At 49.1% G+C, this 24,700-nt stretch overlaps 1 protein-coding gene across 2 annotated transcripts in view; it reads right to left on the bottom strand.

The window, feature by feature from the left end:
* Nucleotides 1-3,322: 3,322 nt before the first annotated feature.
* Nucleotides 3,323-24,700, bottom strand: part of PIGQ (phosphatidylinositol glycan anchor biosynthesis class Q) — a 38,363-nt gene continuing 16,985 nt past the window's right edge. Inside the window, exons 5-11 of one of the 2 annotated variants that reach the window (XM_015642886.2) lie at nucleotides 23,629-23,755; nucleotides 21,851-22,004; nucleotides 19,187-19,298; nucleotides 17,132-17,212; nucleotides 16,046-16,160; nucleotides 11,993-12,054; nucleotides 3,323-7,741 (exon numbers count right to left, since the gene is read on the bottom strand). In XM_015642886.2, coding sequence (XP_015498372.1) covers nucleotides 7,589-7,741; nucleotides 11,993-12,054; nucleotides 16,046-16,160; nucleotides 17,132-17,212; nucleotides 19,187-19,298; nucleotides 21,851-22,004; nucleotides 23,629-23,755 — 804 coding nt within the window. In that variant the 3' untranslated portion in view covers nucleotides 3,323-7,588. The remainder of the gene's footprint in view (nucleotides 7,742-11,992; nucleotides 12,055-16,045; nucleotides 16,161-17,131; nucleotides 17,213-19,186; nucleotides 19,299-21,850; nucleotides 22,005-23,628; nucleotides 23,756-24,700) is intronic. The other variant, XM_015642887.2, reaches the window with a different exon arrangement.

Below are 24,700 nucleotides of genomic sequence, written 5' to 3' on the forward strand. Positions count from 1 at the left end.
ATCCAGATGGGTGAGCATCCATTTAATGGTGGGCAGTGGGTTCTTGGGCTGGGAGGTGTGTGCACCCCATGGTTTGTGGGGCACGGGGCAGCCATAGTGACACCCAGCATGTCCCCAGGGAATGGGATGGGGCAGTGGGTGCCAGGCTGAGCCTGTACCCAGGACTCCAGAGGAATCCCTTGGCAATGGCCTGACATGGCTGAGGAACCACTCCCAACCCAATCCCAGGGGATTCCCAATGGGAAGATCTGGAGGATCCTCTCCCTGCCATCATTGCTGACAAATCCTTGTGCTGAACAAAGCATCCTGCTAATCTTTCCTGAACTGGGCATTTCACCATCCATGTTCCCAGCCTGGCTGCTTCCCATTTCAGTGATCCATGTTCCCCAGCCCAGTGAGCACCACAGGTGCCCCTCAGCGTGCAAAGATCCTGCGGCTCCCCAACTCCTCGGGGAGCTCCTGCTGGCTGCTCATGCCAGAGAGCCCTGGGGAGGACTAAAGAGCATGGCAGGGTCAGTCATGGATGGAGAGGGAGAGGGGATGGATTGAGGGGTGATGTTTTTATAGAATCACAGAATGGTTTGTGTTGAAGGGGACCTCATAGACCACCCAGTCCCAACTTCTACCATTTCCAGGAATACCTTCCACTATCCCAGGCTTCTCCAAGCCCCGTCCAGCCTGGCCTTGGATACTTCCAGGGATCCAGGGACAGCCACAGCTTCTCTGTGCCCCCTGTGCCAGGGCCTGCCCACCCTGCCAGGGAACAATTCCTTCCCAATATCCCATCCATCCCTGCCCTCTGGCACTGGGAAGCCATTCCCTGTGTCCTGTCCCTCCATCCTGTTGCGGCCAGCAACCTCAGGATCTTGTCCAGGGAAGCAGCAGGATTCTGGGGACCAGCATCAAACACCAACGAGATGGGCTCCCGTTCATGAAACCATTTATTCAGCATGGGAACAAAGTCAGGTCCAGATCAGAGAGCTCCGAACAGAGGCAGCGCAGGGGATTTTGAGGGACAGAGCTCTCAAGGGTCCCCACCTTTGAGGGTGGAGTTCAGGGTCAGGAACCATTAGAAACACAGCAAGGGAGAACCCCCCAGGGACTCAAACCCAATCAGAACACCTGGGCCGCCCTTCACAAGGGGTTTGGGGTGGGACAATGTAACTCTTTGTCTCCCCTGAGGCCGCTGCCACACCATCCCTTGTCCCACGTCCTTCTCCAGCTCTCCTGGAGCCCCTTTTGGCCCTGGAAGGGGCTCTGAGGTGTCCCTGGAGCTTCTCCTCTCCAGGTGAGCACCCCCAGCTCTCCCAGCCTGGCTCCAGAGGGGCTCCAGCCCTGGGGTTCCCCTGGACTTGTTCCAGAGTCGTTCCCTCCACACTCACAGGGAGGGGGGTCCTATCCCCTCCTCAGTGGTCTCAGTCTGGCTCACTCTCCTCTCCCACAGCCTGAGGATTTGAGCTCCTGAGCTGCCGTGGAGCCACAAGCTTTGAATCCCTTTGTGGAAGGCTGTTCTGGTGAGAGGTTTGTGTCCTGTGGGCCAAGGGGATCCTCACCCTCAGCTGCTCTGTTTGGTTTCTCCACTGGCAGGGGCCAAACACAGCCCCTCTGTGTCCTCTCCCAGCTCCCACAGCTGCTGCCAAAGGACAGGGAGAGCCTTGGCAGAGGAAAATGAAATAGCAGCTAAAGCAAACCCAAAGAGCAGATGTCCTCCTGCAGCCACTGCCATTCCTGGCCACTGCATTCCCAGGGTAAAGGGGCTTGGAGGGTAAAGCCTGTGGAGAAACATCCACACCAGGGCACAGCCTGGTGAGTGGAGCAGGGGAAAGAGGAGACCTGTGGATGTTTGTTTTCCCCAGGAGAAGAGAAAAGCCTCATTTCTGTCCAACAGTCCACTGGATCCAAAGCAATAGAAGTGGACAGGAGGAGGATGGGCAGGAATCTCTTCTATTTTGCTTCTCTTTTCTCAGCTTGTGGATTTCAATCCTGCTGCTGCACAGGGCCAGCCAAAGCCCTGTTTATGGCTCACTCATTCAAGGGATTTCTCTTGTCTTTGTTGGGATGGTGGAAACCAAACAGAGCCCAGATGGGTGAGAATTGTGGCAAGAGGTGAGAGGCAGAGGGGCAATCCTGGAAGAGGGGTGACCTTGGCAGGGGCTTGCTGCAATGTGGGGACTTTGTCACAGCCGTGACAGCTGGGAGAGGGAAAAAGAGAAAGGAAAGGAATTCAAGGGAAAAACTGCTCTGGTGTGAGGAGGGAAGGAGTGGCCAGAAGGACCTGTCATTCCTAGGCCCAGCTTGGGAATCCCAGCAGCTCCTGCTCAGATTGCTGTGCTGCAGAGGATTGTCCCCCATTCTGCCCCCTCACACTGAACACACCACATGGGCAGGCTCAGAACCCTCTCTGAATCACAGGAACACCCAGAGCTGGAGGAGCATCACCTCAACCATCTCCCAGGCCTGAGGTGGCATTCATTGGATCCTTCTTGCACAAGCTCTGCGGTTTAGCCTTGGCAGAGCAGTTATAGCTGGACAAGTGCTGAAATACCCCTGTGTGTGAGAGCAGAGGCTGAGGAACTGCCCAGCCAGGCCCTGGGATGGGGATGAACAGCCTGCCTGGATCAGCTGAGCCTCCAGCAGCTGCCCTGCCCTGTCTTTGTGCTGCTGACAGCCACACCATGCTCAGCAGCAAGTCAAACTAGAGGGAAGGGCTGGATTTTCCTCACAACATCTTTATTCTCATGTAATCAAAATCCATTTAAGATCTGATTAAAAGATTGAATTAACCAATAAAACCTATCAGTGGAACAAAGCTCTCCATCCCTAAACTCACACACAAGCACTGGTATGTGCAGCATCCCTCATCCCTGCTGCAAATGGCACTGCTGGCAATGTCACTGTCCTGCTGGCAATGTCACTGTCCTGCTGGCAATGTCACTGTCCTGCTGGCATTGTCACTGTCCTGCTGGCATTGTCGCTGACCTGCCCAGCACTCCTGCCTGCAGAACTGGAGCTGTGATGAGCCTGAAGCCAGTGTGGTTCCTGAGCTTGTTCCTGGACTGGTGCAAGGGACTGGTCTGTGTTTCACATCACCAGGCTGCGTTTCACATCAGGGCTGCAGTGGGAAGGAAGTCACCTTCAGCTGGGGTTAGTGGTGACATTTAAAACAAACACTGTGTCACTGCTGTGGGAGCACTTTGCTCCTGCTAAACGCCTGGTGGTTCACGTGAGGGAAGGAGAAATGCACGGTGGGTTTTAACTTCCTTGCCAAACCTCACTCACAAACACTCACACACTTTTAATGAAACTCTCAATGAGTCAGTGCTCTTTTATAATACTTTACTTAAACACTGTGAGGAGGATTGATTACAAGAGCTGTGAAGTTCTCACGAACTTCCCCAGTGCCAGATGTTAAAAAACACAGTGGATGGGAGAGGAGCTGCAGCCTATCCCTGCCCCAAGCTGGGCCTGGCTTCTGCAGCTTCCCCCAAACACCTCCACTGCTCCCAGCCCCAACATCTGCCTGGGAACACAGGGGCTGTTCTGTCACCTGCAGCACTCATCAGTGCAGGAGCACTGCTCAGATTTAGCTTGCTGAAATGGTAAATGGAGAGTCTGAGCACTCTTGGTTTGAGGCCCAGGCGTGGTTAAGGACTGGAGCCAAAGGTGACAGACTCTTCCAGCAACTCCTAATGCAAAATGGTGAGCCAGAGGCAAAGGTGGTGGGCACTCTGTTCTCATGCAGGAAGGCAGATCAGCTGCCCACGCAGGGCTTGGATTGCTCTGAACGTGTTTATCCTGCACCAAAAGCTCCTGATCCTGCTGGGAAGCCCTGTGGCCTCCTGTCATGTGGAGGATCAGCTGAGATCCAGACCCATCCCCTGTGTGTGCACAGAACACTCACCCTTGGAGGTGACCACACTCAGGCTGTTCTCTGACACCGCAGACCTGGACACTGCCCAAGCCCCCCGAGCTCCCACTGTGAGCTCAGCACAGGCAGAAGTGTGGATGGAGAGAAAGTGCTCTCTGCTCTGGAAAAGGACCAAGGAGCAGGTCAGGGATCAATGCACAGGCATCCCCCTAACCAAGGCTTGAGCCCCCAAAAGGCAAAGGGGCTACTGAGCAGTCCCTGAAGAGGGGGAACAGGAGCAGAGATGACACAGAACAGAAATAATGTTCACATTCACTGAGCCAACCCGAGTTACAGTGTTGCCAAGCTCTGCACAACACAAGGACAAGGGACAGGAACTGAAACACATCAAACCCTGCCTGAGAGCAGGGAACACCTTTTCACTCTGGGGTGACCAAGGACTGGCACAGGTTGGCCAGGGAGGTGTTGGGAGGTGTTGCCATCCTTGGAGATATCCCAAAGCCATCTGGACACAGTCCTGGGCAACCAGCCTTGGTGGCCCTGCGTGAGCAGGGGCTGGACCAGACCATCACAACTTCCACCAGTTTCCTGTGGTGGTGTAACCAGCAGGTCTAAGCATAAAGGGTAAACCACTGAGGGTGAGAGTTAAGCAAAAAGATGGTGTTGGAGCAGCAGGAAGAAGCAGCACAGGGCAGAAGGAAAGCAGCTCATTCTCTGCAGGGTGAAATGCAGATTTTCCTGCCTTACACTACTGAAAATCAACATATGATTTGTGCAAGAGTCTTTGTGTGGGCCTGAATAGGGCACAGTCCAGCTGCAGCATCAGGGAAAACTCCCAAACCCATAACCAGAGCCTTCAGTGCAGTGTAATTACTGAGGTTTCCTTTCAGCATTGTCACATGCTGTCCCGGTTAGGGGAAGAAAGTATTTCTCCAAGGCAGAATTTCTCTCTAGGATAGAGTTTTTCATGCAGCAACTCACATTTTCCTTCACAAACTCCTTGCCTAAGTAAAGAATAAAGCACTGGGAACCAAAAGGTGGGATAAATAATAATAAGGAAATGCAGTATTTAAAAAGGTCAGTAAGATTAGAGTCTGACTGATGGCTGGCAAAGCCTGCTTGCTGCCTGCTATAAGGGGTGTGTGGTAGGAATGGGAGATCTGGAATTTTTAACTACTTCTCATCCAAGGGCTGCTCTGGATAATATGGATCTGAGGATAAATCAGAGACAGGGCCTTACCAGCAGCCTCTTCCCTGAGGAAATGCCAGCGCTGGGTCAGTCTGTGCTGCCATGGAAGATGAGGCTGATCCTAACTTCTAATTAGAGAGATGACATAAGGTCAAGTGTTCTTGAGCAGGATGTCTGCTACGTTGTTGTAATGTCTCTGCACAGAGTAGGAAAAGGGTGGGGGAAGCCTCTTTCACAGCAGGGACTGGAAAGGAAGAGGAGAGACGTGGCAAACATCCAGCAGAAGCAACTCAGATGCTCAGATACCATCACAGGCAAGGAGAACACCCAGTGTGAGGAGCAGAGAGGCAGCTCAGGCACCAGCTCTGTGTGACACAGGAGAACTGCACCCACAAGGAGCTGCCACTGCCCAGCTGGGCTGCTCAAGGTTCTCTGCTGCAGAAGACTCAGGATCTCAGGTTTGAGGAGGAGCTTTTCCTCAGTTTGGTATTTCCCCAGCCCAGAGTCAGTATCAGCCTTTAGTAAACAAACCCAACACTGGAACATCTGATACATCTGGCAGGTTCCCAATAGGAAGGTCACAGCTGCTGGTTTTCATGGCTGTGTGCTGTCTCTAGGGCTTTCATGGCATTTGATCCCAAAGGACCAGGATTAGGATGATCATGAACTATCTGGTCTCACAGAAAGATTTTAAAAGGCAGGATATTAGAAACATTATTTTCACAAGACCAAAAATAACGAAGTTTCTCACAGCAGTCAGCAAACTGAACTGTGCAGGTGTGGGAGGAACCAGGGGATATCATTTAGGAGCTCCAGGGGAAAGATGAGAGGGAGGTAAGGTGTAAACCTGCTCTGCTCAGTGCCAGGTGAGGATGGGGCTCATGACTCTGACTTCAGCTGAAATGAAAATGTTATTTAGACCATTCATCCACTAAATGCATCACAGCCTGCAGTTATTCCCACCTGGACTGCAGACAATTACTCAGGCAGTGATAATTCCAAGACAAGAAGATACTGCACAGGAGTTTTAAGCACAGATCATCAGAGAACAAACTCTCCAGTTTCTGCAGGCAGGGATGTCCCAGCCAGAGCTGCAGTGGCAGCTGGTGAGGGGGGTTTGCCACACTGCCTTTCCCCAGTGGTGTGCCCTGGCTCAAGGTGACTGGACATCACGTAGTGCCCATGTACTCACATGTCCCTAAGAAACCTCAAAGGCCTTGAAGCTTTGCCTGCTAAGGAATGTCTGGACCATGCACCTGCCTGCAGTGCTTCCTTTTCTCTTGCTCAGGCTATGCCTGTAGAGGCAGTGACTGCACCATGAGGGGCTTTTAGCAGCTCCAGACAACCAAAATGTATCTGGCCAGGGATGTCTTAAAGCAGGAGGGCACAACCCTTCTCTTCTGTGGCAGCTGCCAGCACATGGATGAGACACAGGGCTGGGGTAGGGAGTGCTGCCTGAAGGCTCCTCAAGCCCCAGAGCACCTTGCCCTGCCAACACCCACTGGAATACAGAGGCAGCCATCCAGAGAAGGGCTGGCCACTGCAGCCACAGCACCTTCTCCTCTTCCTCCTCCATCCTTGGTTCCTTGGCCAGTCAGAGGAAAAGGGGCAGGATCCAGCACAGTCCTCCCCTGCCAGTGCAAAAAGCAGGGTACAGTGACACTGATTCCTTGTTTGAGCTGGGGCAGAGGAACAAGCAGAGCTGGAGAAAGTGTATTTTGGGTAAGGACTGTATTTAAATTTGACACAACCACAGCATGTCCAGTGGGACATCACCCTCCAGTGCACAGGCACCCTTTCCAAGAGAGAGAATAGGAGACACATCAAAATGAGACCAGGACATGGAAAGCCAAGCACTGATGCACTTTGGAAATGTATCCAAAGCAAAAAACTGCCCTAAGAGAAATCACAGAATCATGATACAACAGTCTGTGCTTCTGGGCCTTCAGCCTAGCTCTTTCAACACTTTCTCTGGTGCTGCAGTGAGGGTGAGTGCAAACCCTCCTCAAAAGAAATTAATAAATATCCCATGAACTCAGACACCCAGCTGTTCAGTTTTCAGTGTAGGACTCCACGAGCTGTTTCTCCACATGGTTTTTGGCTTGAAGGCTGAAGCATAAAAGGTCCAAAACATGCTCTGCCTGAAGGCACCACAGCATTGTGGCTGCAAACCACCTGTGAGGCTGCTTTGCTGTGGCCCTGTGATCTGATGTGGAGGGAAAAATTCATCATCAAATCATTTGGGAGCTGCTTCCTCCATGACACTGAGCACTGGTTTCATGAGGCACTGACGGATTTCACCTTTTGCTTCCAAAAAAAATCATTAGCATAATATACAAACACAGTGTAGGGGAAGAGAAAGTTGAAAAATAATGTTTAAAAATACTTGCCTTTAAAAAATCAGCCCTTTCTATGTTACCAAAATCTATTTAAAGGATGGAGCAGTTGCTGGCTCTGAGCAGCCTTTGGTCCCAAAGCTTTAGGAGTCAGTATGTTTTTTCAGGTCAAGTTTCTAAGTTCCTCCACTGTCTTTAGTTCTGCTTGTCTCCTTTGTGTTTCCAAGGGTAGATGAGCTCTCCAAGGAAGAGTTTCTTGCAGAGAGATGCCCAGGAGTCCCTGGGATAGCAGCTGTAGGTGGGCAGTCTGTACGTCTGGATCACACCTCCGTAGGAGAGCGGGTTGATCTGTGTGGAGAAAGAGGGACAGTAATGAGGGAAGCACCAGTCCTGCTCCTCACACAGCATCAGAATCCCTCCCTGGCTTGCTAAGACTGTTTATCCTTCTCCAACATCCCCCAACATTAACAAATTGAGCTTGGCAAGGAGTGCTACTAGAATCATCTCGTGCACGAGAGGTGGGGGAATGAGAGGGGCGTGTGTTACACACCAGAGTGGAGGGGGACAGTGGCTGGAGAGACAGCAGACAGCAACAGAATCACAGAGTCATGGAATTTTTTAATTTGGAAAAGACCTTTAAGATCACTGAGTCCTTAACCCAGCACCACCAAATTCACCACCAAGCCATGTCCCCAAATGCCACATCCACACTGCTTTTGAACATCTCCATGGATGGTGACTCCAGCACCGCCCTAGGCAGCTGTGCCAGCATCTCACCACCCTGCCAGTGAAGAAATGTTTCCTAATATCTAATTTAAACCTACACCTAGTACTGCACTGGGGATGCACTAGGACTCCAGGAACTCCACTGGAGTAGACCAGTTTAGCTGTACCTCAGCCCACAGCTGTGTGTCAAGTTAAACCTGGTATCACCTGAAACCACCCAGTGGAACCGAGTCCAGCACAATGGGATCACACCACAGAGCTCCTCATTACCATTTTCAATTAAGTCTCCTTGACTGAGTTAATATTTTTTAATTTGACTTCAATCACCACTCCAAGTCTGTGCCTACAAAAGTTCTGACCATGGTCCCCAGTTGCTGCATTGACCTTTTGAAGACAGGGATGTAAACAAACTCATTAACTGTACAAGGGGTGACAGAAGGATGTCAGACCTTGGAAATGCTCATCCCAGTGAAGCATTCAGGGTAGGGAGACAGGTGAAGTGCACAGGATGGATCCAGTGTGGCCAAGACCTGATGCATGAAAAGGATGCACAGCCCAGTCTCCAAAGGACCAGAAAGAGGGCACAGAAATGGTGGGGCTCAGAGCACAGACCATGAGAGATGCTCAGGGACTTACAGAAGCAGGGAAAGCTTGGCAGTGGAGAGAAATGGAAGGACATCCCTTTCTAGTAAAAGGGTTCAGCTCTGCTGGAACTAAACAAGCAGCTCTGGGAAAGGAGACTGTAATTCACAGCACAGAAGCCAGCCACAAAAGGAGAGACAGTAAAACACATGCACAGAGTCAACACTTTATCAAAGCTGATTTTTTTTTTTTTTGTCCACTAAAAAGCATCTGGGTTTTTGGGAGTTTGCCTGTTTCACCAGCTTGTTTCAGCTGCTTGGAGCTCATGGAGTGGTGAGGGATGAACCCCCAGTGTCTACAGAGATGGAGCTCTTAGAAAGCAGGGTTGAGCTAAGAGTTCATTAGAACTAATCCTGGAGATCTCTGTCAAATTAGTTTCAAAGTACAAGATTGCTCAAGCAGAAGGGGGAAATGTCTGTACACAGAAGCATCCATAGGAAGTTGAGGAAAAAGGCCAGGGCAGCTGCTTGCAGGGAAAATCATAAGAAAAGAAGAACCAGGGGGGAAAAAAAGGCCAAAGAAACCTGTCCCCAGCACAAACTGCTGTAAAACCTGAATAACAATATCTGCCCATTTCCTCAGCTGTAGGCAAAGCAGAGTGTCTTCAGTGCAAACATGCTGGGGGAGAGGACAGGAACTGCTGCTCTACAAGGGAGACACAGCATGTGTTCCCCTGACTGTTAGCTGTGTGGGCTGGAAGGTCTGCACACAACATTTCTTGCTGAGAAGCATCCCTGGGCAGAATGGTGATACCCAGGGTAACACTGGCCACTGTAATAACCAAGGGTTTCTACACCCAGAGCAATTCACATCCCTGCCTCTCCTGCTACAAATGGAAGCAAACAGACAAAACTCATTATTAGTGAAGAGGCAATATTTGTTTCCCTTATGAAAGTTCTGTAGGTCAAAGCTCTAATAAACCCTGCTAGAATATCCATCCTAATGAAGCTGTTCCCTTTTCCCTTCCTCTGTTTAACCCTTTCCAAATCAGTTGCTGAAGATGAGACTTTCAGCAGAAGGTACATGAATGGATTAAACTCATTGTGTCCCAGAATCTCAGACTGTTTGGGTTGGAAGGAACCTTAAAGCCCACCCCATTCCACCCCTGCCATGGCAGGGACACCTTCCACTGTCCCAGGCTGCTCCAAGCCCCATCCAGCCTGGCCTTGGACACTTCCAGGGATCCAGGGACAGCCACAGCTTCTCTGGGCACCCTGTGCCAGGGCCTGCCCACCCTCATAGGGAAGAATTTTTTTGTAATACCTACTCCAGACCTGCCCTTCTTCAGTTCAAAGCCAGTTTTCTCCCTGGGCTACTGGTTCAGTTGAGCCACACTGCCAGAAATATTTGTTCATGTGCACCAAAAGAAATTACTTTAAACACTAATGAAAACCTGACCTATGTAAGAGTTCCTGAAGAATATTAAGTAGCATTTGGAATGAAAATATCATCCCCCATCCTCTGCCCCCCACCAGGGCCTGGACTTTGCATTCCAGAGACACCATGTTAAAAATCAAAAATAATCCCTTGGCTGAACCATGGAATTGATGGGGTTGGGAATGCTCAAAACCAGCATTATTGATTTCTAATTCACTACCAGTGTCCCACAGGACAGCTCAGGCTATCACCTACAGCTGCAATTATTTTGGGCACAGGCCCATGCACCCAGCCTGACTTCTACCAGGCACTGCTCCAAGAGGGCTTCCACGCAGGGAGGGGGCAAAGCCACTGCAGACTCTCAAGAAAAGCACATCATCATGTACAACAAATAAGAATTTCACTTAAAAATAGGGTTTTTTTTACATTACCCTCTCCAAAGGCCTATCAGAAAGTGGGATATTCAGCAGGATTTCTGACACAAGCCCATTTTTTGTTTCCACCAGCACAAAGAGAGCAAAAAAGTGCCTTTTCTGACTGTCTGCTCATTATTATTGGAACAGAAGGCTGGGAGAGACATCTACTGCAGCACTTCCACCTCTTGAGGTGATGACTTGTGCTATACTCCAGATAGAAAATGGATCTTCCTGCAGTGGTCCAAGGAAAATTCATCACAGTCATATGACTCACTGCCTCTGCTCTGTAAGTCGTGGTCTTTTCCCTCTGGAGACTCCATCCACCTCATCTGTCACACACACTGATGCCAAAGCCTCTGCTCAGCACCTCCTGTGCCTCACCTCTGGTGTCTGTTTCCTTTTTCTGGAATCTCCTGGCCATGCAGGATGGCAGATTTTGGTTCTTGTACCACCATCCTACTGAAAGGCAGGAGCTGGGAAGACAGCTTGCTTAGAGAATGCTAGTTTTGCCCTGAAAGACATCTGTAGAAGGGATTCCCTCTGGAATTGCTACTAGATGGTTTTCTGGTTCCCTGCTAGTCTGACCTTTGAAATGGGTGGGACTGGTGATGGAAAAAGCAAAAGGACTGGGAAGCTGCAGTTAAGTCCTTCCCACACACTCCCCCAGTGTCCAAGTGCTTTTATAAGTGCTATACACTACTGGCAGCCTCTCCTCTTTAGGATGCAGAGAGCAAGAAAAGCTGCCTTGGGACATGGCTGTGCTCCTGCTGGGTCAGGAGATGGAAATTTCACTCCTGAAAGTGTAAGGAGTGTAAGCTGCCAACACCTCATTTCTCTTCCAAAAGAAGATAATTTTCTTTATTATCTTTGATGCCAGAGCATGGAAATGGGGGGTTACAAAAGCACAGGTAAGCCTTGCTCATACCCCTTACCAGGGCAACTCAGGATAAAAGCAGGAGGCCCTCTCCTCTCTCATCTTGCCCAGACTATCATCCTGCTGAACTCATGGAGCAGCCAAGGCTTTCCAGCACCTCTGAAGGGTAAGAGCTTTTCCTGTTGGTTAATTCTGGATGGTTTAACTGCTTTCTTTTGCTTCTCCCAGTCTTTAGCAATTACCACATGAAGCTGCAGAGCCAGGAGGTGATAATGGCATCAGGTCTTAATCCCAGAAGTGACAGAGCTCTGTGTTTCTCCTACCTCCCCTTCTTCTACATTTCACTTCACACCATCCAGGGCACTGCATTTTCTCCAAACACAGGATGCAAGCAGGGCATCAAAAAGCACAGAAAGCAGCAGCCAGCCATAGCAACATGAGATTATTTCCCTTGTTTCAGCATTTTACAGCTGACAATTTTGAAGTGGAGCCTTTCAGTGGGAGCAGCACAGATGGACTGGGGTCACTCTGGGAGGATTGTCACGGAAGGCACAGGGGCCTTACCTGCATAAGGAGTCGCAGAGGTTTTCCATCCTGCTGCTCAAGGACTCTGAACTTCACTCCAGCTGCAAAGACAGAAAACAAAGAAAGCAAACACATGGTGGGATTGTTGGGGTGTCCTGAGCAGGGCCAGGAGTTGGACTCAGTGGCTCCTGTGATCCTTTCCCACTCAGGATATTCCATGGTTCAATGCCTGGAGAACAGTCCAGTGCATTTGCTGCCCAGGGCTGTTGGCTGAGCACTGATTCCCTAGAAATTGTCTTCAACCTTTCTGGATTTGGGAACATTCCCCATTTTCAACAGAAAGCATGGATTGTCTCTCCAATGCTTTAAGCCTAATGATACAGCTCCATTAAAAGTAACCCCTCTCACCTCCAGCTTGAAAACTCAGGCCTAGAGCAAGCACAAAGCCTAGAAATCAGGAGCCAGACCTCAGCATGAGAGAGGGACTGGAAAAACCTTCCACTTTTCCCAAACTTCCATCAGAATGGGAACTCCATGCTAGCAGCAGGCAGAGAGCCTGCCTTTAATTTGTGCTCATGTGGACAGAGCACATGTGCAAATCTGTCCCTCTTTCAGGCTAAGGGAGGGAAGTGGCTGACCTGGAGGCATTAAAACATTTCAAAGCAATCCCTGCCCATTAATCCCAGCATCCACATGTTTTTAACAGGCTAACCCCATCAAACCTGCCACTTTCCTATTTCCTCTTGGATTTGCCTCATTGCCAACACTGTAAAGATAAATAGGAAAGATTTTGGATTCCAAGGGTGATGCAGTGCACACAGATTTAACACAATGTTTCAGAGGTAACAGCTTGGACCAGAGAGGCATTTTTCTTAAAAAGATTAAAATTACTTCACAGAAATAAGACCAGCAATCCATCTCTGCAAACCTGTTCCAGCCAAGCATGACCTGTTATTCTTTCCTGCAGGTAAGAAGATAAGACTAAGGCACAGATCAAACACTGACAGGAGCACAAACAGAAATAAAACTCTTCACTATTTTAAGTGCCATTGCTGGAATATCTCTATGGCTCTTGCACACTGAAAAACCAAAATGTTTTCTCTATTTCCTCAAGCTTTGAATGAATTAAAATCATACAGCTCACTCCTAGGAGAGAACGCTTTTCTCTAGCACACAGCTCTGGTTTAAATTCTCTCCCCAGATGATAAAGCTTTTTTCTGCCAAGGACAGGAGGGATTTATCTGCATTTTGCTGGATTATATTGATAGAGGGGCTTCCACAGTGGCTTGAAATAGATGTTTGAGTACCCTGGGCCTCAACAAGCAAATGTGCTGGATGACCAAAGTGCTCAACATGATTCACAGAGCTCTGGCTAAGAGGAAGTGGCTAAGCCATTCCAGGAACTACTTTTCTGGCAGACTTTGTCAGAGAGAGACAGAAACAAACAGGCAGTGAAGGTTCAGATATGTGGTTGAGCACTCTGGAATCTTATCCCAGGAACAGTCCATCATCCCAGCAAATGCTGGTTCTGTAGGTCCCAACCACACATCTCCCTTTTCAAGCTGCAAGTCAACACTTTCTTAATTAGATTATTTAACTGCTCAAGAGTCTTAAACTTCTAAGAAAATAAGAGCACAAAAAAGCTATAAATTCATTTTAGAATGACCTGCAGATGACTGCAGTGCTCAGGACTCTGAGAAGTTCCCTTCTCTATGGGAAGAGCAGGAAGGCTCAGGCTCCTGCATGTTACTCCAGCACAGAAGACTGAACTATTCCATTAATTCCAGCCAACTCCAGAGCTCAGGGATCTGCTTTTCCTGTACAAAGGCATCAGCAGTGGCATAGGAGAGCTCAGAATATGAACTCATTGGCTTTGTTTCACACGACAGCACACTCAAGTGAGTGCACTGCTGGTTTGTACTCCAGCAATTGTGGCTGGTCCTACAGAACTATGACAAAACCTGTCCCAACACTTCCACTGTGAATATTGGTTAAGGGAAGTACAGGAAAAATGAGCTGGCCTGTTCACAATCAAACAATACTGGTAACCTGTGTGTGGGCAGTCTGAGCCCTGAAACCCCTGCTGTTCCTTTCTTCGTGCTGTGAATCCACGTCCCAACCAAGGTGGTGCCCCTTGAGCTGGCACTGGGTGCACGGAACTCTTGCACAGAGAACATCAGCTGTGATCTAGATAAAAAATGCTTTTTGAAGTCATAAATATTTCATTTTGGATGTGTGGAAAGAAAAAATGCATTTAGTGTGTGGATGGATCGTTCACCTACCCCTGGCCAGGGCTTCATCAGTGGAGTATTTTGTCAGTGTTTCGTCAGTTCAGACACTGAGTCAAAGAACTTGGAGGCCACGTGCCACAACTGAACTGAGTTGAACTCAGCCCCCTTCCTACCAGCAAAAACTATCCATTCATGTTGGTAGAACCATCTTGATGATGCCTGTAAAATCATCTGCCCTAACACCTGCCAGAGGATGTCTTCTCCAAGTTGTGAGTCTGACAAGGGAAGCAGCACCTCAGCAGTGAGAACATCATGTGATGTGTACTCCCTGAAGTCCTTTGAATTGGATTCAACTGCTCCATCTGTTCCTGTTGCCATGCCACAGTTTTGTGCTGGGGCAGGAATACAGGCTGCAGAAATGCTCAGAGATGCCTCTTCCTCTCACAGGCACCAGGGCACTGCAGTGCCAGTTAAGGAACTCAGCTGAGAATTCAATCCCCTGCTTGGGTGGGGCTTGTTTCCTGCAGCAGAGACCTGGCTGAACAGGAATGAGGAGAAGTAACCTGTGGCCTTGCATAACCTAAAGGAATTCATGGTCCTACACCTCTCAGTGGAACCAAGATCTTCTGCCTTAAATCCTGCTCATTACTGGGTCAGTTTTCTTCAGCAGCACCTCCTGTTCCCCAAAGACAGCACTGAAGGGTTTAAGATGTTTCTGCCAGGAAATTCACAGGAACCTGCTGAAGGCTCCCATGGAAAAGCAAGAGTTGGTAACGCAGCTCAGCTCTACCTTCCCAAAACAGCCTGGCAGCACTCCAGCAGACAAAGCTGCTGAGGTTGCCTCGAGCTTCCTCTGCCTTTGATGACTGGCCTTGGTTTACTGATGATCAAGCTCTTTCTTCTATGCTGAATTCCTGCTGCATGCTCTTTAAAAGGATGGGAGATAATAATTTAGATGTTCTTGTCTGTAACTAGATCAACCATAGCTGTGGACAGTCAAAGGCATTTCAAAATAAGTCCTTACACTGGTGCCAGCCATGGTTTATGGTTACCCAAAGTGGAAAAACAATGACTGGTTTCAAAATGGTGACAGATTACTTTAAAAAAAGGAATTATTATCTGAACTCTGCCCAGAGCTTTGAAATTCATCCAAACACTTCAGGTCAGGGCTTCAGTCAGTCACAGTCAGCACAGAACTGAAAGAGCTCCATTGATTTGCAACCACTGTAGATCCATCCCTTTGGAACTGCTGACATTCCAAGTATTTTTGTGATTTGGCTTGTTTCAGAGCCCAAACACCCTAAGTTATGAGCTTTTTTCACAGAATCATGGAATATCCTGATTTGGAAGGGACAAGGATCATCCAGTCCAACTTCCAGCCCTGCACAGACACCCCCAACAATCCCACCCTGTCTCTGAGAGTGCTGTCCAAAGGCTTCTGGAGCTCTGGCAGCTTTGGGGCCATGCCCAGCACCCTCTGGGGGAAAAGCCTTTTCCTGATATCCAACCTCACACAGCTCCATGCCATGTTTGACATGCAGAAGTTTTACCTGACCTGGTAAGTCTAGAACTGGAATAAAAGACCTCATTTATATGATGCTTGTTTGGATGTCATTTTTTAGTGGCCAAGGGCTTTCTAAAGGTGCTCCTGGTTCTGCTTCAGGTTCAGATTTCTTTCCACTGACATCCTCATCCTGCTCCTTGCAGGAACTGGTTCACAGTAGGGACACCTGCACAACTCGAGCTTTGGGTTCTCTCCTACCCCCACTGCATCCTCATTCAGGAGTGACCCAGTGCATCAAAATCAAGCACATAATGCAAAGTGCTTGAAGTGCTGCAGGGGCAGAGCTGAGGGACTCACCTGCGAGCCTGTAGGATCTGCAGAGGCGAAGGATGAGGGAATAAAGAGGGAGGGAGTCAATCAGGTCCACCAGCAAGTGTATGAGGCCCTGCACAATCACCACCAGCAACCGGAGCTACAAAAAACAGTTTAACAGAACCTCTCAGGAAACAGGAGATTAAACAATTGTAAATTTCTGAGCTGAGCCAGGATCTAACATTGCTGAGTGCTAAGCTAAAGCCTCCCAAAGTGGGTGTGATGTCTGCAAGTGCTGAGCAACCAGACCCTGCATGAAGGTGCTCAGCAGTCTGGGTTTAAGGGTAACTGGAAGGAAACTCCTACAGCTGGAGATGCAGTGACAGACAAGGACTTGAGAACTATTCCACTTTCAACAGGCACAGTTGAAAAGGAAGCCAAAATTGTCCAACTTCGAGTCAACTCCATCACTGTGTACCAGTGTATGTAAATTTTCCTCTCTCCAACAGTGAGCTGCAACAGCTCATTTTGGCCTGAAGAAACCCCATGTAGAGTTTAAGCAAGAGCAGAGCAGGCAGGAATGAGCTTCCTGCTCTGTGTTTTCTGTCTCTCACTAAAGCACCTCCTTTTGTCACACTGAAGTTATTTTCTGCTGCCAAGCTCATTTGAAAAGAGAGGGCTCAAAAAAGATGCTGAAAGCATGTGATGGCCACTGTCAGTGGAAAATTTGGCTCTGGGCACACCATGGAGAGGACTGGTCATATTGGAGAAAAAAAAGAAAAATAAAGAAGTTCCAGCCTCTGAGGAAAGCTTGGCTGGAAACATTTAATGCAGCAAGTTAATTCCCTGAAAAAAAATGTTCTGGATCAGACTAGAGAGGCCATCACCACAGACATGGATGGAAACATAAAAAAACAACTTCTGAGAGAAAGAGAGGGGAACAGTTTATCCTGCTGGCCAGGATTTGCTGGGAATTCCCTTTGGAAAAACACGAACATGAGCTGTGTGAGAATCCTTCCTAAGACACCCACATTTTGTTTTTTTCTTTATTGATGACCATAAATGTCTAGGAAACCATTTTTTACTACCTCAGAAGAGAGTGCTTGACTTGTTTCAAGGGTTAAATCTTACCAGGGTAAACACCAAATAATACAGTGCAGTTGTAGGCAGGAGGAACAGCAGGATTGTGAACAGCAAAGTGCCAATAAATAACTAGGGAAAAAAGAAACACAATAATGAGCAGAGCAATGGCAAAATAAAATACATTACAAATAAAAAATAGGAGACTCTGAGGCAATGGAAGCTTGCAGGACTCCTTAATGTGTTTTTATCTTGCCTATGTGAATAATGCTGTTACCCTGGATATTTTCAGTATTTCTCCTCTCACTGGGCCTTCTTCAAAACTCATTATTAAGGGAGTACATTTGGAAAGATAAATAAAAGCTGGATCCTGACACCACTTTTCCTTTACAGGCAACATTCAAGATTTCCCATTCCAGGCCAGCTTCCTTAGGAAACAAGACTTACATGATCTTGCAATTTTTCCACTCTCTGTCCCCAAATGTTTTAGATCCATTGATCAGATTTTACCAGAAAAATGTGAAAAAGAACAGAGAAGTGGTAATTTGAATGGGAATCCTGGAAAGAACTGCAAAGTACTTTCGTTCCTCCTTGTTTTAGCAGTGCAAACCTGACAGAATTTGGGTGATAAATATTCCTCAAGGCAGCAACCACCTGAGCTGTCCAGCCACAGCCTCTTGCTCACTGGGAAGGTGGGAGAGAGGAAAAAGCTGGAGTTGGGGAGCAATATTTAGAGGATGAAGGAGAAAAATCCCTAAGGAAGCAGGTGTCATTAGCTCCACTGCCCACAGAAAAAGTTATTTTTATTCTGGGCCAACACAGTTGGTGTAAGTCTAAATAATTCCAAGTGGGAGAAATTCAGATTTATACCACACAGGGACCTGACTCTTCTGTTTCCAGTCACCAGAGGAGAGAGGCCACAGAGCACAGGGCACTGCAACTTCTGCAAAAAGGGAGCACGGCTGTGGGATATCATGAAAGAAAACAACCCAGCAGCCAGGGCGCGGAGGTGGAGCAGCAAGGCAGCTTTAGGGATGTAACCAGGAATAGATCACAACCCAATCCAATCCATTCCCCTCGCAGCAGTTGTTTCTCCTTTTTCCTGTCACTCCACTGCAGTTGTTTAAACCTCCAAAAGTCTTTTAAGGTCTGCTTTGAATGTCTCTTCCTACCCAGCCAGCGACACAATTCCCACTGGTCTCCAGAGCAGCAGGATGAAGCCTGAAGTGCCAAACCAATTCTCCTCCAAGTACACAGGGAGTGAGCCCTGATGCAAACCTGGCACAGAGGCTTTTAATCACCAAAGAAACAGAAAACCAGCTCAGCTGTGGTGCAAGAAGCTCAAGGTTATCTGTTGTAATAGAGAGAGGCACTGACCCTGCAAGTTTCCAAATATTACTGTATTGTTTCAGTGATGTTTGCAGCTGCTGGCCTGGAGCAGTTCAGGCTCTGCTGGACTTTTGCATGGCATTTCAGAAATTAGAAAGAGCTTACAGCGTTCCACAGAAAACTGCCTCTGCCTGAGTGAGAGTGTGTGGGCCAGGCTCCAGCACAACGTGAATGAAACGGGGCCTTTTAATAGAAACGCTGCCACGGCTGTTACTGTGGCAACACTGCTGGGCACCACATTTCCAACTGCCTCCATCCCTCCCCCATTCCCACTCCGGGCTCTGGGAGCTGCCAGCATCTGCAGCACCCACCACAGCTCCTCGGGTGCCTGGCAGGTGCTCAGGGCAACTCTGCACTTGCAGAATTTGGCTCTCTGAGCAAAGGGAAAGGGTGGGGGAGGAGAGGGAGAGGCTGCAGGGTAGGGAAGGGGTGCAAGGAAAGGATGCAGGGCAGGGAAGAGGCACTGCAGGGAAGGGGAGGGGTGCAGGGAATGGAAGTGGTATAGGGAAGGGAAAGGCTGCTGCAGGTAAGGAAGGGGTGTTGGAGGGCAGGGAAGGTAATGAAGGGGTGCTGCAGGGAAGTCAAGGAGTGCTGTAAAGCAGCAGAAGAGCCATGGGCTCAGAGTGTCAGGCAATGTCCTTGCTCTGGGCACCACAAAGGCTCCTGTGTCTGTGTCCCAGTATCAGCCAGAGTGGGACAGGAGGGCTGTGGCACTACCTGGTCCAGGTCATAGGAGCAGGAATCCACCCGCTGCCTCAGCACGTTCCACTTCTTCCCCCGGAACAGGCGCCACAGAGAGGACAGGCCGTAGATCTTCAGGCAGTAGAGCCTGAGCAAAGAGAAGACTCTGCAGCACAGCTGGCAGCTCCCAGCACCACCCAGCTGTCACCAGCACAGCCCCACGCCCACTCACCCACCTCCAGAGCCAGGGGTGGCAACAGAAATCCACTGGGAATGGTACAGGTAAAGACTCATGGCCCAGTCAACCCTCCCTGGGCTGGCCCCTGGCACAGGGGCTACTGCAGCCAGCTCTGGGCCACTGGAGGGCAATGGCCAGGCCATGCCCTGGAGCTGCAGCAATCACCAGCCTCATGGCAACACCTTCCCTGCAGCAAAACGGTGGGCAGGCCCTGGCACAGGGTGCCCAGAACAGCTGTGGCTGCCCCTGGATCCCTGGAAGTGGCCAAGGCCAGGTTGGACAAGGCTTGGAGCAGCCTGGGATGGTGGAAGGTCACTCCCTGCTCACTGTGGCAGGAGTTGGGATGAGATGAGCATTAAGGTCCCTTCCAACCCAAGCCATTTCATGATTCTAGGAAAAGAACCAGCAATCCTATTTCCCCAAGCTCACCTGTGTCTCCCCAGCTCAGATTTGTCCCTTCTCCTGCCTTCACACCCTTCCACACAGGGCTGCCCAAGGTCTTACTCCCACACCTGAGTCAATGCAATGCAATTGTGCCTCTGCAGCAGAGATACAAGGGAGAAGAGCGGAGCCCCTGCAGCTTCTCTAGTAACCCACAGCTCTAAAAGTCCTTAAGAGTTGGAACAGACCATTGAAATGCCTGGTGGCCCCTACTACACCCCTTCCTTGGGTTTTCAGAACTTGGTGCTTGAAGCTTAAGACTTGAAGCTACTTCCCCCACAGAAAAATGACAACAGTGAGGGAAACTTGGGTTACAAGGGGTGGGAAACAGACACCTCTTTATGGAATAACATCAAGGAAGAACACTGGATTTCTCCTTGGGATGGAGAGGAGGCACAAAGTGCCCTGGGCAGCAGTGCCAACATACAGGGATGTAAAGAAAGGGTTCACAGCCAATGTGTGGGGCAGAACAGAGTCTGAGAAAGCCTGAGCTACAAAAGCCAGACTGGCAAATCAGGCTAGCTAAGGTGTGGAGGCTGCTCAGATGAGGCAAGGAGGCTCATCCAAGAGAAGAATCTGGTTTGAGGAACACAAACTGCTTCAAGGAATTGGCAGGGTGCCTCCAGACAGGCAGGCACAGCTTGGTGCACTAATCCCTAGGCAGGAGGGAGCCCTGGACAAATCCTCCAGGTTCTGGCACAAACCTGCCCATGGCTCTGACTAAGGCCACGCTCTCCCTGCACCCCCTGACATGACACCCAGGGGTGTTGCTGCAGTGGCACCTGCCCCACCTGCCCTGCTGCCTGCACACACATGCCTGCCCTCGTTTCACTCTGTGCTTTGCTCCAGAAGGGGATCTCAGGCTTCACCAGCATCTAAACCAGCAAATTCTTCCTCCTGCCAGCTGCAGGAATTCAAGGGGCTGTGGTGGCTGTGGGTGACTGCTGACTCTTCCTGGCTCTCCATGGGGACAGCACACAGCTCTCTGTACTTCTAACACAAGACAGGTAGGCTGGCTCCCTGCAGATCCAGGGAAGATAAATCAGCTGACAAAATGCTTTTCCTACTTCCTACTACCATTCTGCACAACTAGGATGAGCAAGGCCATTCCTCACAGACCAACACAGGAATTCCAGTAATTAGAAGTGTTGGGAAGACACTCCCACTCCCAACATTACTGATTCTGGGTGTAAGACCTATGCTCACAACAGACCTGGCTCATAAATCAGGTCTCAATATTTCCAACTATTCCCTAAACTACCCATATTTAAAGATTTACACTTTCTTGTGTTGTTTGCTATGTAAAGTCTGAGGGACAATGGCCATTTTGTACTTTATAAGGTCCTTTATCTCTTGTATCTCATCTCTCTGGCAAGCTCATCCTGTGGTCTATGGGACTCCTTGGTGCAGGACAAGTTAAAGGAGAGCAGGAACAGAGCACAGTGATGGACACCTCTTGCACAGGAACCCAAACATGCCCCAGATGTGCCCCAAAGCCCCCTACACTCCCCTGACTCATTCAGAGCCTCTGCCCAGCTCTTCGGGCCATGGGACCCTCCAGACAATGACACCAGGATAGTGTCACAGACCTGTAACCCCAAACCTGCCACCTGTGCTCCACAGTGCAGGCAAGGACCTCTGAAACAGGCCAGAGACAAGGATTTTGGGGTTTCTCCAAAACTACCCTTCTCCTCCTTCTATTCTCCAGTTCCCCTGCAAATCTCTAGCAGGGTGCAATGGAGGAGAGTACTATGAGGCTGAATCAAAGGGATGGGGTGAGCTGCTTTCTTGTCAAGTAGTTTCATTTTTCCAGGTCACTACCACAATAGATAAATATCTAAATGCAGGAGAAATGAAAGATGGGCTGCTTGTACTACTGTGACCATCATTTCTACAGGCTTAAAAAACTGCAAGAAATTAATTACAGGTTAAACTGTGAATTCAGAACTACACCAGGACTGAATGCTTCACCACAGCCTGAGGTGCTTCCAGACAAACCCCAGAGAGGGAGGGGGACTCACCTGGCCCCATAGACATAGAAGCAGTAGATGTGGAAGGTCAGGAGTGCGATGATGTCGGAGAGGATGCAGAGAGCCACGGTCAGGCCCAGGCAGGCCGAGAGCCCCACGTACCACAGGATCATCTCAATGAAGGGGGACAGCAGGTGGATGTAGCCTGGTGGACATGGCAGAGGGTCAGTGTTTGACTGGGTCATCTCCCTCTTGAACATCTCAAAAGGTTAATTCCCCTCACCTAGAACACTGCTCCAGAAATCAGAGCCATGAAAACATGGAAGTGAAGCCGGAAAACTCCTTGGGACACCATCTTCTATTTAAGAGGACCAACAAAAACTCTCTGTCTGCCCAGGTTTCTGCCCCAAGGTGGGCCAGCACTGGGAGGATGGGGAGGAGTGTGCATAGCTTGAACACAGCAGTCACCTTTCTCCACATGGGATTTCATGGAGTAAGTGGCATGGCATGGCTTGGGTTGCAAGACACCTTAAAGATCATTTAGTGCCACCTCCCTACCATGGGCAAGGACACCTTCCCTTGGTGTCGTTTCAATCCCTTTCCAATCTGGCCTTGAACACTTCCAGGGATGTAACATTTGATTTTCTACATTTGTGTCTAGTTTCTTAAGTACATTTTTTACTGTACACATCAGCCTTTACTGCGACCATTCCTGTTTTTCTGCTCTTCCCACAAAAGCCACCTTATGAGGTGCCCCCCCACCCAGGGAGGCAAAGATTTGGTTTCAGATAAGCATTGTTGAAGTGAGAGGTGTGGCTTTAAAGCCTGGGAAGAGTGGATTCCATCCCAGTGGATTCCATCCAGCCTCAGGGGATGGGCCCTGGGAGCCTGGGAAGAGTTGCCCCATTCCAGATCCTCATGGGGTGGCAGCCCAGGGAGTTCTGATTGGGTTTCAGCCCCTGGTGTTTCTCCCTTGCTCTGTCCCTATTAGACCCTGACCTTAAACTCCACCCTGGCTCTGCCCCATAAAACCCACCACACCCTGCTTCTGTTTGGGGCTCTCTGTCTCTGCATCTGAGTTTGTTCCTGTGTTGAATAAATGATTTCCTGAGCAGAAACCCGTCTCATTGAATCCCTCCTCAGTCACTGGTAACTGTAGCCTCCCTGGACAGGATCCTGCAGCCCCACAATGCAACACCACCTCATATGGCTTTTGTAAAATAAAGCAGCGTGGACAAACAATCTCTTTCATCATCAAAGTGGGGCAAAGTCACAGAAACAAGACCATACTTGACTGATGAGCAAAGTAAATTGATAAAATAACTATGATGTTCATATCCATCATGCCTGTACTCCTCCATCAACGATAACAGGGGTGTTATCACAGGGTTATTTCAAGGAAGAACCTGAAATAATAAAATTGCACTGTGCTGGAGCTGGTGGTAAGGCAGGGTTGGCATTTGCATCCCTGCACATTTCTCATCCCTATCCCAAGAGCTGCCTCTCACGTGGCAAAGACCACAAAACCCTACAAAAGACCTCACAGCAGTGCCTTCCCTTGGACACTCACCACCAGTGACACCAAGGAACTAAGCCCCAGCAGGATCTGCACTTCTTGCAGAGCATCAAGACCAGCACAATATTTAATATGCATGAATTCCTTGTGTGGGAATCCAACTTTGGCTTCAGTTCCCACAGCAGGAAGACTCCCAGACAAGTCTGTACTTGCAGAAGTGCATTTTGATTCATTACTCACCTCTAGGCAAACATTAAACACTCAGAGGGAAGAGATGAAAAGGGAGGCTGGAAAGTTAAACAATTTCACTTACTGATCCAAAGATGGATGTGATAAAGGAAGAAGCGGCCCAAAACTTGATCCAAGGCTCGGTTCATTTTCAGCCCAGCTGGTGCTCCCATCAGCCACTGGAGCAGGTCCTGCAGCTCTTCAGCCACATGCTGCAAACACAAGGAAGCCAGGCCATGGAGAGAAAAGGCTGCAATCACCCTGAACAGGGCCAGTGCACTGTAACTGCTGCCCCCTCAAACATAACCTTCAACTACATGGGACAAAATCCAAACAACTGCTTTACAGACAACTACCTAAATCAGAAATGCACCTTTATTAACTCCTTACTGAACCACACACAACAGCTGAGAGGAACCTGAACTGCTTCAGTGGTCTCTGTGCTGGGAGCATGGAACTGTGTCACCTCTGGCCACCTCTGGAAGGCTTGCACAGTGGGATTTCTTGGAGTAATGAGGATTCTGGAAATAGATGGCAAATACTGGTGCACAAATCCGCTTTTGGGGACAGTCAGGTGAAAAGTCAGAGATGAGTTTGGGGAAGGCTGTCAGGATTTTAAAGGGGGGGAAGATGGCAGTGCAGTAATGGCCAAAAAAGGGTGAACTGCTAAAAATAATCTGTTTGTTTAGTGCAGGGTAGAAAACACAATTACATAAATATATTTCATGCACAAACTCTCTTGATACTTTGTGGTGTACTAGGCAATAGCCCTGATCTTGCCTGTCACTCTTTGCAGGTTTCATAGACAGGTACTCATGGCATCCCAGCAACAAAGCAGTCTTGGAATCACTGAGGAAAAACACTAATGAAACTCCTCCCCACACCACTGAATCAGAAAATCATTATGGTTGGAAAAGCCCTCTAACATCATTGAGATTGATGCACCTAATGCTGCCAGGTGCACCAATAACCTACATCCCCAACTTTCACATCCACGTGGCTTTTTGAACACTTCCAGTGACTCCACCACTGTCCTGGGCAACCTGTTCCAATGCCTGGCCACTCTCTTCATAAAGGAATTGTCCCCAATATCCAATTTAAAGCTCCCCTGCTGCAACTTGGTCCTGTTTTCTCTTGTCCTGTCCCTTGTTACCTGG

This window comes from Parus major, chromosome 14, assembly GCF_001522545.3.
Source record: "Parus major isolate Abel chromosome 14, Parus_major1.1, whole genome shotgun sequence".
NCBI lineage: Eukaryota > Metazoa > Chordata > Aves > Passeriformes > Paridae > Parus > Parus major.